The sequence below is a fragment of the Chionomys nivalis genome, chromosome 7, assembly GCF_950005125.1.
Source record: "Chionomys nivalis chromosome 7, mChiNiv1.1, whole genome shotgun sequence".
Lineage (NCBI taxonomy): Eukaryota > Metazoa > Chordata > Mammalia > Rodentia > Cricetidae > Chionomys > Chionomys nivalis.
Genome location: NC_080092.1, coordinates 3,500,326 through 3,516,763, shown reverse-complemented (window position 1 = coordinate 3,516,763; position 16,438 = coordinate 3,500,326). Strand labels below are relative to the sequence as shown.

General features: G+C 43.9%; 1 protein-coding gene across 2 annotated transcripts in view; it reads right to left on the bottom strand.

The window, feature by feature from the left end:
* The window catches only part of Gspt1 (G1 to S phase transition 1), a 39,285-nt gene extending 25,339 nt beyond the window's left edge, over positions 1 to 13,946 (bottom strand). The window contains exons 1-4 of one of the 2 annotated variants that reach the window (XM_057774022.1): positions 13,330 to 13,946; positions 1,867 to 1,908; positions 1,652 to 1,693; positions 334 to 561 (exon numbers count right to left, since the gene is read on the bottom strand). In XM_057774022.1, the coding sequence (XP_057630005.1) occupies positions 334 to 561; positions 1,652 to 1,693; positions 1,867 to 1,908; positions 13,330 to 13,669 (652 nt within the window). In that variant the 5' untranslated portion in view covers positions 13,670 to 13,946. The remainder of the gene's footprint in view (positions 1 to 333; positions 562 to 1,651; positions 1,694 to 1,866; positions 1,909 to 13,329) is intronic. The other variant, XM_057774023.1, reaches the window with a different exon arrangement.
* Positions 13,947 to 16,438: the final 2,492 nt, after the last annotated feature.

Sequence of the window (16,438 nt, the reverse complement as noted above, 5' to 3'; positions counted from 1 at the left end):
AAAAACATAACAACAGCTGGGCAGTGGTGGTACATGTCTTTAATCCCAGCACTCGGGAGGCAGAAAAAGAAGGTGAATCTCTGAGTTTGAAGCCAGCCTGGTCTAAAGAGCAAGTTCCAGATCAGGGCTACACAGAGAAACCTAGCCTACAAACAACAGAAAGCACTTTACATGTGGCCCTGCAGCCAACTCTCGGCGTGTGCATGTACACACAACACTTTCGGCATCAGTTTCACTCAACATCTCCAAGTGGCTAAACAAAGATGCTCCGCACGCTGATGTCTCTTTCCAATAACGCCTGTAGTGTTTATGAGCTCTATGAGGGAAACTTACCAACATGCCCAATGAACACTACGTTTACATGTTCTTTCTTAGGAGCACCTGGTGGTGCCGCCACCGACTTAGGTTTTGGTATTTCTTCTTCTTCCTCCATCATTTCTTGGGCATTTTCCTCTGGTGGCCTTCCATCTCCTGAGGAACCACCCCCTGGCTCTGCTTCAATTATTTCTTCTTTGTGCTCCCATGATTCTTCTGGGGACATTTCTGTCTCTCCATTTTCTACTGAAGAAAAGTATTTTAACTCAATATCTTGAACAATACCTACCTGCATTTTAAACAGTCTTTAAAGTGGCAAATATAAGTTGCTTAGGCCCCTCTCCTGACACCCATGACACAGACAGAGATGGGTGGATTTTCAAGCTGGCCTCATTGCTGACAGCAGAGAGCTGGAGCCTATACCATAACACACAGCTATACTAGCATGGTGTCATTTCCTAAGGACAGACTACAAGTTAACAAAAAAGCCCAACCCCACTTATTCCAGTATCAAGATGCCCTGACAGTAGGGGAAAAAGGAAAGTATAGAAACCAGAATAAGGAGTGTGAAAGAATTTAGGAGGTAAATTTTCAATGTAAATAGTAACTTTTGGCATTAACTTTAATAGTCACTTTGGAAATAGGAAACTTTTAAGGCTAATGGAGTTATTTTTAAAAAGGATGGGTGGTTGGAGAGATGGCTCAGAGGTTAAGAGCACTGGCTGCTCTTCCAGAGGTCTTGAGTTCATTTCCCAGCACCCACCCACATGGTGGCTCACAACCATCTGTAATGAGATCTGATGCCCTCTTTCGGCCTGCAGGAATAATACATGCATGCAGAACTCTGTATACATAGTAAATAGATCTTAAAAAAAAAAAATGGGGAAGTAGAAAAAGATAAGATCCCTGAGTAAACTGGGAGCATGGGGACCTTGGGAAATGATTGAAGAGGAGGGGAGAGGCAGGGGGAGGGGAGCAGAGAAAAATGTAGAGCTCAATAAAAATCAATAAAAAAACAAGAATGGATGGGAATTTGATGAAATGTTTGACTAGTGATGGTGTATGCCTGGAATCCCAGCACTCTTAAAGTTGAGGCAGCAGGATAAATAAATAGATCAAAGCTACAAAGATCTAGTCTCAAGAAACAAAGAAGCCAAAGGAACAGCACTCTTCTTCTCGATTCCATGCGCATTCACTAATTTGTCCAGGCTGTGTTAAAATTTTAATAGCAAAACATTAAGTGTGGCTGGAGCTAAGACATTTCAGTCATCAGACCATGTACACCTTAAATCTGGAGTGTTCCTATTACTCTCTTAATAAGGTCAGAAATGCTTACCAACAGTTTCTGAAAGGTCCATGCTAACAGCTGAATTTGAACCTAGAAAAAAATATATACTCATGAAACAGTATCTAATTTTTTTAATTTTTTTATTATTAAAAATTTCCACCTCCTCCCCACCTCCCATTTCCCTCCCCCTCCCCCCAACAGTATCTAATTTTAAATATCACAGACAACTTAATGTTTTCTTGGTTAGACATTAAAAAAATTACCTTCACACAATGATGACTGTTCTTGAGACGACTCCACAGGTGCTGGTTAAGAAAAGTAAGTTTTATTAGACATTGAGCTCTTTTATTTACTTATCTTTTTTTTTGTCTTTTTTGGGGTTTTTCAAGATAGGGTTTCTCTGTAGCTTTGGAGCTTGTCTTGGCACTAACTATGTAGACCAGGCTGGCCTCGAACACACAGAGATCCACCTGCCTCTGCTAAGATTAAAGGCATGTGCCACCACCCAGCTTATTTACTTATCTTTTAACACAGAATAAAAGAAGTTCAATAAGCATATCACAAACCTCAGCAACTCAGAACAATGGCAGCTAACTTGGATTTCAAATCAGAAGTCTGTTTAGCCTACTTTAAAAAAACAAAAAACAAAACTCTACCAACTGCAGCGAACTAAGAGAAATAATGGCACCAGCAAGGTGGTTCCGCAGGTAAAGAGTTCATCACCCAAACCTGACAACTTCAATTCAATCCCTTGAGCCCACATAAAGGTAGAAGGAGAGAGAGACCCAACTCCACAAAGCTGTCCTCTGACCTCCACACTGGCACTTACACAAAATGGTAACTTAAAAGCTCTACAGACTTTCAATAGTGGGAATGTGTTAAAAATGTTAATCCTATTTCCCAAATCTTTCCTTCACAGATATTATAAATGTAATACAAAGCCCAGAACAAATACAATTAGTTGGACTGTACTTATTCAATATGCCTCTCTCTTCTCTACTTCTGATAATCCTCCAACCCAAGAAGGCTGAGACTGCAATGTTATCAAATCCCCAAGTAATTCGACACTAAATGGCAACTGTGTGAAGCCTCTGGAATACATACAGTAATATATTCGGAAAAGGTGATTCTTGCCCAATGGGATCCCAGCACTCAGGAGGTAGAGGCATGCTGATCTCTGGGTTCAAGGCCACTCTGGTCTACTTAGCTAGTTAGGGGACAGCCAGAGCTACATGGAGAAACCCTGTCTCGAAATTATTATTTTGTTTGTTTCAAGACAGGGTTTCTCTGTGCGGCCTTGGCTATCTTGGAACTCACTCTGTAGAGCCAGCTAGCCTCGAACTCAGAGATATCTGTCTGCCTCTACCTCCCAAGTGCTGGGATTAAAGGTGTGCGCCAACCCCTGGGCTCATAGGAGCTCACAGACTCTGGACCAACAGTTAGGGAGCCTGCATGGGACCAGTCCAGTCCCTGGTACTTGAGCTGGCTTTTGGGACCCTATTCCCAAAATGGGTTGCCTTGCCCAGCATTAATACAAAGGGAGGAGTTTAGTCCTACCTCAACTCGATATGCCATGCTTTGCTGACACCCATGGAAGGACTGTACCTTTCTGGGCAGAAGTGGAGGAGGAGTGGATGGGGGAAGGGGAGGGAGGAAGCAATGGGAAGAGAAAGGGAGGGGGAATCTGTGGTCCGGACATAAAATAAATGAAAACGTTTAATAAAAAAAAAAAAAAAAGTATGTGTCACTACTGCCTGGCCAAAATTATTATTATTATTTTAAGTGATTCTGATGAAGTCAGAATTCTTAGAATTCTAAAATCAAGCAACAGTTCAGTTTGCAGTTGCTGAAACGCTAATCTGCTATGGTGTCCCTATGTGAGTCTGATTTCTTTTTCCCTGAAAAGCACAAATGATACAGCTAAAGACTTTCTAAGATGCCGAAACACACCAAAGATCCCTTTATTTCGGGCTCTTGTGGACTTACTTACCCACACTTATAGACCACCTCAAAGGAAGTGACGACATTCTTGAGAACATCACCTGAGGTTGTCCTTCACACTCACTCACCCTGTGCACACCCATGTACCTGCTCCCCGCACAGCTAGAAACATACCTGCATTTATTTGAAACATGAATAATTCTATGAAGGGGAAGTTGAGTGTAGCAGGACGAGAACTGTGTCTCAAGTTAAAATGATTCTCCTAGGGCTGGGGATGTGCCTGAGTCTGAGAAGCACTTGCTGCTCAAGAATGAAGACCCAAGATCAACCCCAAGCAGACACATCAAAAGCCCAGTGTATTGCACATGCTTGTAATCCCTACCACTGGGATGGAGAGAATAGGCTAGCTGGATTAACCAGTATAGTCTAATCAGTGAGCCCCTGGGTTCAGTGAGAGCCCCTGTCTAAAAAAATAAAGAGGCTGGTGAGATGGTTCAGTGGTTAAGAGCACTTGTTCATGTAGAGGACCCAGGTTTGATTCCCAGCAGTTGGTGGTTCGCAACCATCTGTTGGACAGTCACCCAAACACCAAACCAACACTAACTCCCAGTTCGGGTGATCTAACAGTCATAAATGTGGTACACAATATGCATGCAGGCAAAACATTCATACACATAAAGTAAAAACAACCCCTTTTTATCCCTTAGTTTTTTGAGATAAGGTTTCTTTGGTAGCCTAGGCTGGCCTGGAACTTGCTTTAAAGACCAGGCTGGCCTCCAACTAAGAGATCTGTTTGACTCTGCCTTCCGAGTGCTGGGATTAAAGGTGTATACCATCACTACCCAGCTAGAAAGTTTAACTTTCAAAAAATGATTTATTTTTATTTTACATGCATTGGTGTTTTATCTACATATATGTCTATGCAAGGGTGTTGAATCCCCTGGAAGTAGTTACAGACAGTTGTGAACTGCCATGAGGGTGCTGGGAATTGAACTTGGGTCCTGTGGAAGAGTAATCAGTGCTCTTAACCACTGAGCCATCTCTGCAGCCCCAGAATTTAATTAAAAATTAAAAAAAATTTTAATAAACTAACTTTAGCAGTTTTCATTTCTTTTTTTCAGTTTGCCCCAGCCCCTCTCCCCCAGATTGGTTGATTTTATGTGTGTATTTGAGAGAGAGAGAGGGAGAGAGAGAGCACATGCACAAGCAGATGCAACAGTGGCATTAAGCACACGCATGAGGGGCAGAACAATATTTGAAGAGTTGGTTTCCATTACACATTACTGGGGAGGCAGGGTCTCTCTTGCATCTGCTGGACTATGTACTCCAGTTAGCTTGGCCCTCATGGCTTTGGGGGTGATTCTACTGTCTTTGCTTCTCATTTTGCCATAGTTAATGGTGGGATTATAGACACACATCTGGCTTTTCAACATAGTTTCTGGGGATCAAACTTAGGTTTTTAGGCTTATATGGCAAGTTCTTTGCTTTGTTTTTACCTACTGACCAAGATCTTCCTGGCCTTCTTCTGTCCGCCCCCCCCCCCCCCCTTCTTGACAGGGTCTCACTTTGTAGCCCATACTAGCCTTGAACTCATAAAGTAGCCCAGGCTATCTTTAAACTTGGTGGCACGCTTCCTGTGCCTCCAGACCTAGCTTCATCTAGGTTCACACTGCTTCCCTGGACTTTCCTTATCCCACTCCATGCAATCACTGAATTTTTTGTTCTGTTCTGTTTTCCAAGACAGGGTTTCTCTTTGTAGCCCTGGCTGTCCTCGAACTCAAGCAATCTGTTGCCCCGCCTCTCAAGTACTGGGATTAAAGAGCGTGTACCAGCACTATGGGGCTTGAATTTTTAACTAAGCTTGAATACAGTAAAAACCATTTTGGAAGTGCCAGCTTTCTAAAGGAGGGTTATGGAAAGGGCCTTACTCAGGAGGTTGACTTGTCGCTTAAATAAGGAATTAAAGATTTCCAACACTCAGGAGACCAACCCATCTCACCAAAATTGCATGTAGAGGTTTCTTTCTTCTATAGGCAACACTGGAAACAGTTAAAGGACACAACAGAACAAAGTCATAAAACACCATGGTTTGTCTTCCTTCTCAAACATTCTAAAAAGATGGAAATGCAGCTAGACATTGTAGTAAGCCTGTACTGTCACTCGAGGGTTGAGACAGGAGGATTATTGAAGTTGAGGTCAGTTTGGGATTCACAGTGAGTTCACAGCTAGCAAGGGCTACCACAGTAAGATCCTGGAAACAAATGCTAAAGCTGAGACATGAAATCCCAGGTACTTAGAATGTGGAAGCAGGAGGATCACTTGAGTCCAAGAGTTCAAGGCTAGCGTGGGCATCATGAACAGACTCAAAGTGAAGAAAGAAAGGGGTAGGGGAGGGAGAGGGGAGGAGAGAACACGGGTACAAAGGCAAAGAAACATGTTCAAAGCCATCTACATGAATATTTTTGAATGCAGGAAGGGGCAGTTATAATACTTGAAACTCAGCAGTGAGACAGAAGATGGAGAAAATTAGACTCGTGGGCCTGGTTCTGAAAGGGTCTTGAGATTGTTTTATTTTTTTTTTTTGTTGGTGGTGGTTTTTTTAGACAGGGTCTCATTACGTAGGTCTGGCTGTCCTGGAATTTACTCTGTGGACCAGGCTGGCCTCAAACTAACACAGATCCACCTGCCTCTGCCGCCTAGGTGCTGGGATTAAAGGTGTGTGCCACTACCACCACCCGTCTAGAGTCACTATCACTAAAATAAAGCTTTGAAACCAGAGCCTGCTCCTCTATTTATTCATGAGTATACTCTTACTAAGGTGTTTAGCTTTTATAATCTGTAATCTTTACATCTATAAAATGGGGTGGCAGTATCCAAGCACTGAGAGTTGAGACTAAGCAGTAAGCTGTGGTAACTGCTCCATAAATTTACAACAAGCATTTCAGAGTCCTGCACTTTAAGAATGAAAACATTAGAAAGGCAAATTCCAGGACTAGTCTGTCAGAAAACCCATGCTGGTTATAGACACTGGCTATAGGCATTCCCTTCTTTACAGCATGATAGGGCAAAAAGAGCCCTAAACTAGCAGCTGGCAAATCGGAATTCAACGGTGTCATTAACTCTGGGAGTGACTTCAGACAACCACTTAGCATGCTTAGGCTTCAATTTCTCTATTCAAAACTAAGATTATATTCTGCTGGAGTCACTTTCAGCCTGAATGTTCAAAGAACCTATTTATTATATCATTAAAGCAATGCCACATACCAACCTGATATGACTTTCTGTAGTGTAACAAAAAATATTTTTTCAAGTAATCCTGAAAAGATCTTATTTACAATTTATGTCTCATCTACTTCAAAAACAAAAGTATATTAAAATACATAAGCCAGAGGCATTTCATATAGTGTAAGATATAAAAATAGAAGATATTGTCCTACTACAAAAATCAACTACCCAAAGATGGATACATATTGCTCAGTAATATGGTGGTATATTGTTTGTGTTTTAATAAATAAAGCTTGTCTGAAGATCAGAGGGCAAAGAAGCCATACTAGTCAGACATACGAATATGGAGTGGTGGCACACACCTTTAATCCCGGACTCAGGAGACAGAGGCAGATGGATCACTGTGAATTCAAGACCACCCTGGTCTACACAAGATTGAATCTGTCTAAAAGAGAAACAGAGCTCACACAAAGGTGATCCCTGCACTTGGGAATCACACATTTAATGCCAGCACTAGGGAGGTGGAGACAGGGGGCAATATGGCTGGCTGGGTGGAGACGATATAAAGGGGAAGAGACAGGACTGAGTGGAGAGTGGGATCTGAGGATTTGTGGACACAGGATCTTGCCCTTTCGGTCTGAAGATTTGGTAGAGGTAAAAGATCTCTAGTGGCTGGCTGCTTTGATTTCTGATCCTCAGGTTGAACCCCAATATCTGTCTCTGGGTTTTTATTATTTGTGCCACACAGTCATATATACTTTTCTTTTCTTTTCTTTTCTTTTCTTTTCTTTGTCCTTTAAGTGAAATGACAATCATCTAGTTGGAACCTGTTTGGAAAGAAGTTATAGCAATGGAAAATGCTTAGAAATTCTTACTGTTTCTTTCCCTTTGAAAGAAGAATTACAGTGGGAAACAGTAACAAGTTCTTTTTTTTTTTTAATATTTATTTATTTATTATGTATACAATATTCTGTCTGTGTGTATGCCTGAAGGCCAGAAGACCTCTTTATAGATGGTTGTGAGCCACCATGTGGTTGCTGGGAATTGAACTCAGGACCTTTGGAAGAGCAGGCAATGCTCTTAACCACTGAGCCATCTCTCCAGCCCCCAGTAACAAGTTCTTAAAGAACAAAGTTATTTATGAATAAACAAACTATATTTACTGCTAAGCTACTTAGTTAAAATCTACTGAAAACAAGGACAAAACTTTAGGTACCCAAACCCACTTAGTATTTGATTCTTTCTTAGATATGTCATGTTCTACTTTGTTAAATTCCTGAAAATATTAAAAGTAATTCCAGCACTTGGAAGATAGATGAGTTATGGCACAGCCTAGAAAACAGTAAGATCCTGCCTCAAAACACAACCAAGGCATTCATAAAGAGCAGCTGGCAGAAAACAGACTCGTCTTTAGTGCTATCATTAGGATAACAAGGTTGGAACCATTTACTGAAGGGTCCTGGATGTTACCAGCCTCTTGCTTCCATATCCTTTACCTGTCTTTGCACTCTTCTACAGTCTTGCACTACTGTAAACTTTCAAAGACCATACTTATTACCTTGATATTCCTACCAGAGCACTCTTTCAATGCCTTGTAAGCATCCTATGTTCAGTAGACAGGCAAATGCTTGTTCACTGCTAGAAGGAACAGCTGAGCAAAAAAATTCCCTTCTACCATGTTAACTCACCACAAAAGTTGACTAAGTCGTTTTCATCTCTTTCTCTTTAACCAAAAAGATAATTCTATTTTTAACATTAATTTCTTCCCTGGCAAACAAAAGCAAGCAAATGAAGGCTTGTATTTGTTCTCTACTGTATTTCCCTAACTTGTCTTGAGAATTTGATACTGTTTCCTTATAGTGCCAAGGAGCAGCTAGTTCTAACCTGGGGCCGTTTTATTACCAGGCAAGTGCTCTACTACTGAGCTATGTCCCCAGCTTCCCTAATAATTTTACTTTCAAAATTTATTACTATTATTGTGTGTGTGCATGCGAGGGAGAGAGGACAACTCTGTGGAGCCGTTTCTTTTCCGCTTAGTCATATGGGTTCCAAGAATCAAGCGCAGGTCATCAGGCTTGCTTAGCAAGTTTTGTTTTGTTTTTTTAAACCTATTAAGCCACTTTGTCTGCTCTTTCCATGTTGTACGATTTCAAAGAGGTAATATATATATATATATATATGAACACAACCATGCAATAAACTATATTATTCTAACAACACTAAGTAAAACATGCTCCAAAGGTTTGTTTCCAGTCAAAAATCTTAAGTTTAAACAACCACTCAACCTTATACTAGGTGATGCCCCTAAATCCTCATACTCAAGCTGTCCATATGCGTGAAGACATCAACCATGAAGCAAAATTGAATCTCCACCACTGTGATATTTTAGGAACAATACTTACCACCAATTTTTTTCCTACTGTCCTCTACTTATATTCCAATGAGGCCTACCAACTCTTTACATCTTTATTCCTGTAGGCATTTAAATTGTAAAACAAAACCTAAATCAAAAACAAAGGTTGGGAAGCTGGGCAGATGGCTCAGTGTATCAGACAGCTTGCTATACAAGACCTGAGTTCAAATCCCCAGTACTCACTTTAAAAAGGCACAGGTGCATATATTTCCAGTGCCGTGGGGCCCAGAGGAGCAGAGATAGGAGGACTACTGGGGGTTTAACTGACTGTCAGCCTAGCTCCGGGTTCATAACAGATCCTGTCTCAAAGGAGTATGGCAGACAGTAATAAAGTAGGACACTCTATGTCTTCCTCTAGTTTCCATGACCCCCCCAAGGGTACCACACACACACACACACACACACACACACACACACACACACACACTCTCTCTTAGGCTGGGGTAAATGCTAGGTAGAGTCCTTGCCTGGCATGTACAAGAGGCTCAGGGTTGCACTATCAGTTTTAAAAATTTTAAAAATAAAAGACTATCCAGTTTTTTTTTTTTAAATAGGAACTGGTTAACATAACAAAGTATAAGAATTTCTGCAGAAAATACCCATTATTTTGATTTTGGATACTCTCTAATCTTCAAGCCCCAATGAAGAAACTTAAAACTATCCAATGATCAGAAAGTCAGGCAGGCATAGTGGCAATCACAGGTAATTTTTTTAGTCTCTGGGAGGCTGAGGCAGGAAGACTGAGAAGATAACCTGGGCTATATAGTGAGACCTGCCTTAAAAAAAGGAAAAACCATGTGGTGGCTCACAACCATCTATAGTGGGATCTGATGCCCTCTTCTGTCATGTAGGCATGCATGCATGCAGACAGAACACTGTATACATAATACATAAATCAATCTTTTTTTAAAAATCCAAAACAAGACTAAGGATGGGAGGGGGGCTCAGCTGTAAGTGTGTGCCTAGCATGCACAAATCCCTGGGTTGAGCCCCAATATCATGTATACCATGTAACTTTCTGTGGTGGGGCAAGCCTGTTATCTTAGAACTTGGGAGGTAGAGGCAGGAAGATTAAGAAAAATCCAAGGTCATTCTTGGCTATGTAGCACTGGGGAGAACAACCTAGGCAACATGACCTTGTCTTCAAAAAAAAAAAAAAAAAATCCATTAAGTGACGATGGTTGCTTAACCTTGAGAATATACTAAAACTTAAAATTTCCAGTCATTTTTTAAGACCTCTATTTTCATTTATAGTCACTAGCCCAATTTACTTGGCTCTGCTTGGATTATGCTTATACTTAATAACACTTAAATGAGTTTACTTAATCATTGTTAGGAATTTGGTGTTGTTTTGTTTTTAATATTTGTTTTTTTGTTTTGTTTTGTTTTTGTTTTTTGAGACAGGGTTTCTCTGTAGCTTTGGAGCCTGTCCTGGAACTAGCTCTTGTAGCTCAGGCTGGCCTCAAACTCACAGAGATCCGTCTGCCTCTGCCTCCTGAGTGCTGGGATTAAAGGCGTGCACTACCACCACCCAGCAGGAATTTGGTGTTTTTACATTTTCAACAGCGGGTAGCCAGTTCTTTCTGACTAATGGCCTTTCAGGAACATGTAAAGACTCTTGGCACCAAAGCCCCTTCCTCTACTGCATTTCAAGGAAAAGAAAAAAAGGGGCAAATCATCCTGTTTCCAGGAGAAAGGAGAGACGGTTTTCATCAGCAGGCACACCCTAAAGGTTATTCTAGAGCCCCACTCACCACAGCTCTCCTACTAGAAACACCAAGCACAGACTGGCTTGATAACGAAGGCAACAAAGGCAACAGGCCACTACCTTATGGACCATTTCCTCACCATCAAAAGCGTTTGCGTTCCCCTTAGTGAGTTACAGGCTTCCTGCTACTGCCATTTGTTTTTTTCTGCTTTCCCCAAGCAATATTCACTGATGGTAGCATTTTATAAACCCAAAGTTTCCAAACTTTAGTCCCATATAGCTTTAGACTAATACACAGGCAATATTCAGACACCACACACAGAATGTTTATATTATTATTATTTCTCCTTGATGGATACAGGTTCTTACTCTAGCCTATTATTATTATTTCTCCTTGATGGATACAGGTTCTTACTCTAGCCCAGACTGATCTGGAATTATGGAAATTCTCCATGTTTCTCAAGTGTTGCAATCACAGAAATCACACAACAATTAAAAAAATTTGGTGGCGCACACCTTTAATCCCAACACTCTGGAGACAGAGACAGGCAGATCTCTGGGAGTTCGAAGCCAGCCTGGTCTAAAAGTGACTTCCAGGATAGCTAGGGCTGTTACACAAAGAAACCTTGTCTGGAAAAACCAAAAAGCAAATAAATAAAATAGAATTTTAAGCCAGGCATTCGGCTTTAATCCCAGTCATAGGTTCGAGGCCAGTCTGGTCTACAGAGCAAGTTCCATGGCAGCCAAGGCCAGCTAAGGCTACGCAGAGAATCCCTGTCTTGAAAAACAAAACAAAATAAAGTTGGGTTTCCTTGTTTTAAGGGAAATATCAACCACACACAAATAAAAGAAATGCCAGTCAAACATGCAAACACCCATGGTGGGGGGGCGAGCAGGTAAGTATGACAAATCCCTCATGCATGATACAGCCCCAAAGTTCATTCTTCACCCCAGCCACCCAAAACAGTCTCATCTAAACCGTGCTTACACATGTTCCTCACAAAAGCATTTCTCTAAACACCCTTTCACTCCTGGAGAGCAAACTGAAGCAAAAGTTTCCTAAGAAACTCATTTCCAAGAGCACTTTGCTTATTTTTGGCATTTATGTACTTATTACTTTAGAGGGACTTTCCAGATAGTACCAGTGGCCTTCACCTAAAGATCTTCCTGCCTGAGTCTCCGGAGTCCCTGGGGTCACAGACAAGCACTACACACCTGGAAGAGGGAGGCTCAGTGACACTGACATTTATTTTCTCTGCTTTCCCCAAGCATCCGCCTGCCTCCACCTCTAGAGTTCTGGAACTACAGACATTACCTGGGGTACCACCACACAGGCTAAGGTCCAGAACTTAAAACATAGAAATTAACAATACTCTCACTTGAAATGAGCTCAAACGATCTGCCCCACAGCCTCCCTACTAAAGAACTAAAGAGTCAGCCTTTTTCCTTCCCTTTCCCCTTTCTCTTTAAAAAGACAATACCGTATTTACTCCAGTAAGCACCAGCGCGAAGGCAATACTTAAGTTCACTCAACAGACACTGGTACAACACCAGGCCCTGAAAGCAGGTTACACCCCACAGTCAGCTTGTAAAGAGATGTCTAAAGACTGAAACTAGAAACGACATAAAGTGTATCTTGTAGTTGCTGCGTGGGACAACTATGAAGTTATCAGAAATATTCAAGTAACAGACTAAGCTACCAATACACGCACACAAACAGAGCTCTTATAGCAAGCAGTCCGTATAAGGTCAACACTTTCAAGCAATTAAAGTCTAAACGTGCCACTCAGAAGTTCTTAAATCCCACTTAAAAACCTCACACAAGTCAATGAGCTTTCCTACCACATGTTACTACTGAGGAATCTTCCTGACATTTTTGAACCTTTGAAGTTTTCTAACTATTATGATAAAAGGTCTTTGTATTGACAGCCAACAGTTTCTGGCGAACCGCAGGCCTGCAATGCATCTTGGGATTCCTTCAGGTCGGCCGGTGCCACAGACATTTAAAACGCAATTACAGCTCCAATAGTAGAAACTGCAGCAGGAGCACTAGGAGGCGAAGAGACTAGTCTTGTCCCCCACTCCTAGGCTCTCACAGCGCGCACCTGCGGGACTTCAGGCCCCATCAGTCCCCACTTTTGGGCCTCGTGGCACTGCCTGGCCGAGGGCCTGCCGGGTCCCATACGGTTCCCACGTCTGCGGGTAAACCGCGGCCTTCGGCGAAGGGCGAGCGCCGCCGGCTCTCCGCTCCTCCCCGCCCGGGCGCCCCAAGCCAGCCAGCTCCGGGACTGGAGGTGCCCCACCCAGACCAGCCGGCGCCGCTGTCAGCGCCCCACGTGCGGGCCGCTCTGGCCGCGCGTCCTCCCCAACCACACCGGCGCAGAACTCCGGCCTCAGCCCGCCGCCCGGGCCCTGGGAACACCCAGCCCGGCCCTTTACCCGAAGGGCCTCCCGCGCTGCTGCTCGCTCCGTGGTCGCCGCCGGCCGCGCCGGCGAGGGATGGCGGCGGCTGGGCCGGGCCCCGCAGGAAGGACGGCACGAATTCTGCGGCGTGGACGTTGGGGACGAAGGGCTTGGCGTTGACGTTGAGTTGCCGGCTGAAGGCCGCACTGAGGTTCTCACGCTGGGTCTCAGCCACCGCCGCCATGGAGCCGGCGCCGCAAGGCCCCGGCCCGGGGGCCTCCATATCCGTCTGGTCCCAGCAGTCGGGCGCAGAGTCGCTGCTGCTGCTGCTCCCGCCACCGCCGCCTCCGCCGCCTCCGCCGCTGCCGGGATCCATGATCGGGGGGGCCGTGTGTGTGGTGAAGAGAGGGCGGGAAATGGAGGCGGGGGCGGCCGACCGGGGAGGAGCAGGCCGCGCTGACCCAGCGAGGACGGTAAGACAGAGGAGCCGGAGGCCAACGACTCACTCCTCGGCGTCTTGTGCGGCAGCTACAGTCCAGACTGGGCACTCGCGACCGCCGCGACAGCAGCTCAACCCTCCTCGTGTGTGCGAAAGGATCTCCTCCCACCCAACCCCAACTACCGCCGCCGGCCTCACCGCCAACCCCACGCTTGGCGTGAATTGACCCCTCGCTACTACCCGTACCTTCGCCTCGGTAGTTCCCGGCTATGTTAGCCCGCGTTCCCGTCTACGCAGCTCGGCCACAGATAAACTACAGATTCCGACAGCACCCGCGCAAACCTGCTGCGGTTTTCTCAGGGGCCGACGGGAGTCGGAGTTCAGCGATCAAGCGTCACCGGAAGCGGCTGGAGCTCCCGGCAGGCAGCGCGAGGAGGCAGAGGTCTGGTGGCCGACCGGCTGCCCCGTCTGTCGCAGGGTGGGGGCAGGGGCAGGACCTACTTTGCAGGGGCAGGGCGGTGGGCTGGGCCCTTCAGCACGCGGCGACGATCCAACCCAGCCTGTAAGGACACCAACAGCAGGCCTAACCTAGGGAAAAATTTTTTTTCTTCCCCACTTTCAACACCCTTTCTGCCTTCTGTGTTCCTCAGTCTCTGTACCTTGTTCTTTTTCTCCCCACCCCAACCATAGTTTGCCCTACATTTCAAAGCCGGCGGGGAGCGTCTTTCCTTTTATGTATTCATTTGTGGGAGAGGCAGTAAAACCTGAGATGTTACAGTTTAAACAGCAGAGTGGCTCATAAAGGAATGGGCCCAGGATGTACGGCAGAAGGGATTGTTAACTGGAAACTTTTAATGACTCACGTTATGTTTGACTAGTCATTAAGAGCCCTCACCTAAACTTTTTTCCATCTGTTCCTCTTCCCTGCCAGATTTCCGAATTAATCATGATTGCCATATCCAGCGGTGTGTCCAGCGGTGCCAATGGGCGATTTGGGTTCTTCCAGTTCCTTATCCACTTTTAGGTGGTTTCTTTTTGAATAGCCAGATTTGTCAACTATATTCACAGTACTTTAATAATAACTGCACCTCACACTTACCGGTTGCATTTTAGTAAACGTGGGGAAAGTGACAAGAAGTACAGTTCACCTTTAGTCCCTTACTGCAGGAGGTAGGAAAAACCCGGTCTAATTAGGTACCTCGCCTGGAGGCCAAGACACAGAAAATCATACTGTTAATTTTACTTCCTCTGAAAGGTGTCTAGACAGAATGCAACTAATCTGCTTGGAAATTACAGAATAATGTGTAAAGAAGATGTTTTTACAACTTTATTTTTAAAATCTAGATCTAAGTTGCAATGCTGACTTTAGACAATGTATTGTGAAGGAGCTAAGGGAGAATTGTTGCCTAAGGAGAGAATTAAACACGAAGCTCTCAGTTTTGTTTTGTTTTCTTTTGTCTTCTTCTTTTTTTTTTTTAATGTATACAGTATTCTACCTGCATATATGCCTGCATGCCAGAAGAGGTCATCAAATCTCATTATAGATGGTTGTGAGTCACCATGTGGTTGCTGGGAATTGACTTCAGGACCTCTGGAAAAGCACCCAGTGCTCTTAACCTCTGAGACATTTCTCCAGCCTCTCTCAGTTACTCTTTACAGCAAGCTCTCAAACTACGAATTTTTTTCTTTTATGGTTGGTTAGTTGGGTTTGTTTGTTAAGCAGGGCAGAAGCAGCCCAGGCTGGCTTTGAAATCCTGACCCTTTTATCTCCACTTTCCAAGTGCTAGAATTGCTTACAGATACACCTCCACACTCAGCTTTAAGTAGTGTTTTGTGGATGACTTTTTTTCTTGTGTGTGTTTTAAGACAAGGTCTCACTGTGTGACCCGGGATGACTTGAACTTGAGATCTTCTGGTCTAAACCACTGGAAACTGTACAGCACCACTGTTTTCTTCTTTTAGTCGGCGTCTCCATTTTCTACTCAAGATTTGCATTCTTCAGCCCACTCCAGAGACAATGTCCACATGTGCATGCAGCTGACTGGAGTAGCTCACCACAGTCTTCCAACCACCCTGCCATGTATAGAGCCAAACCCTAGGACGCTGGCTGATTACATTCTGATGTTAGCTCTTAACAACTAATTGAATTAACAGTTTCTATGCAGTGTCAGAAATTGCTAAAACTGTGGTTTAGAAAAGCAGTTCATGAGCCCAGTGTGTTGGCTCAATCCTGTAATCCTAGTACCAAGGAGAACAGAGGCAGGAGGCTCCCTGTCAATTCAAGATTAGCTGCTATTTAATCTGGGATGGATGGATGTCTACGCCTCCAGCATTGGGACTGTAAACATGTGCTATTATGCCAACTTTCCTTTGGCTTTCAAAGGCATTAGCTTACAAGACCAAGCTCCAGCGGGAAGAAAAATGCTTGCTAACAACTACCACTGTGCTAAAAGTGAGCAACTTGAGTCCAGGGCTGTTGTTTTTGTGTCCATCACCTAGCATAAGTTATGCAAATAAAATGCACTTGTAACTGTAAAATGACAGGACTGCCCTTTATAACATTCAGGACTTTTGTTGATTTTGGTTTTTTGGTGTGGTGTGGTTTTTTTTTTTTTTTTTTTTTTTTTATGAGACAGGGTTTCTCTGTATCTTTGGAGCCTATCCTGGAACTAGCGCTTATAGACCAGGCTGGTCTCGAACTCACAG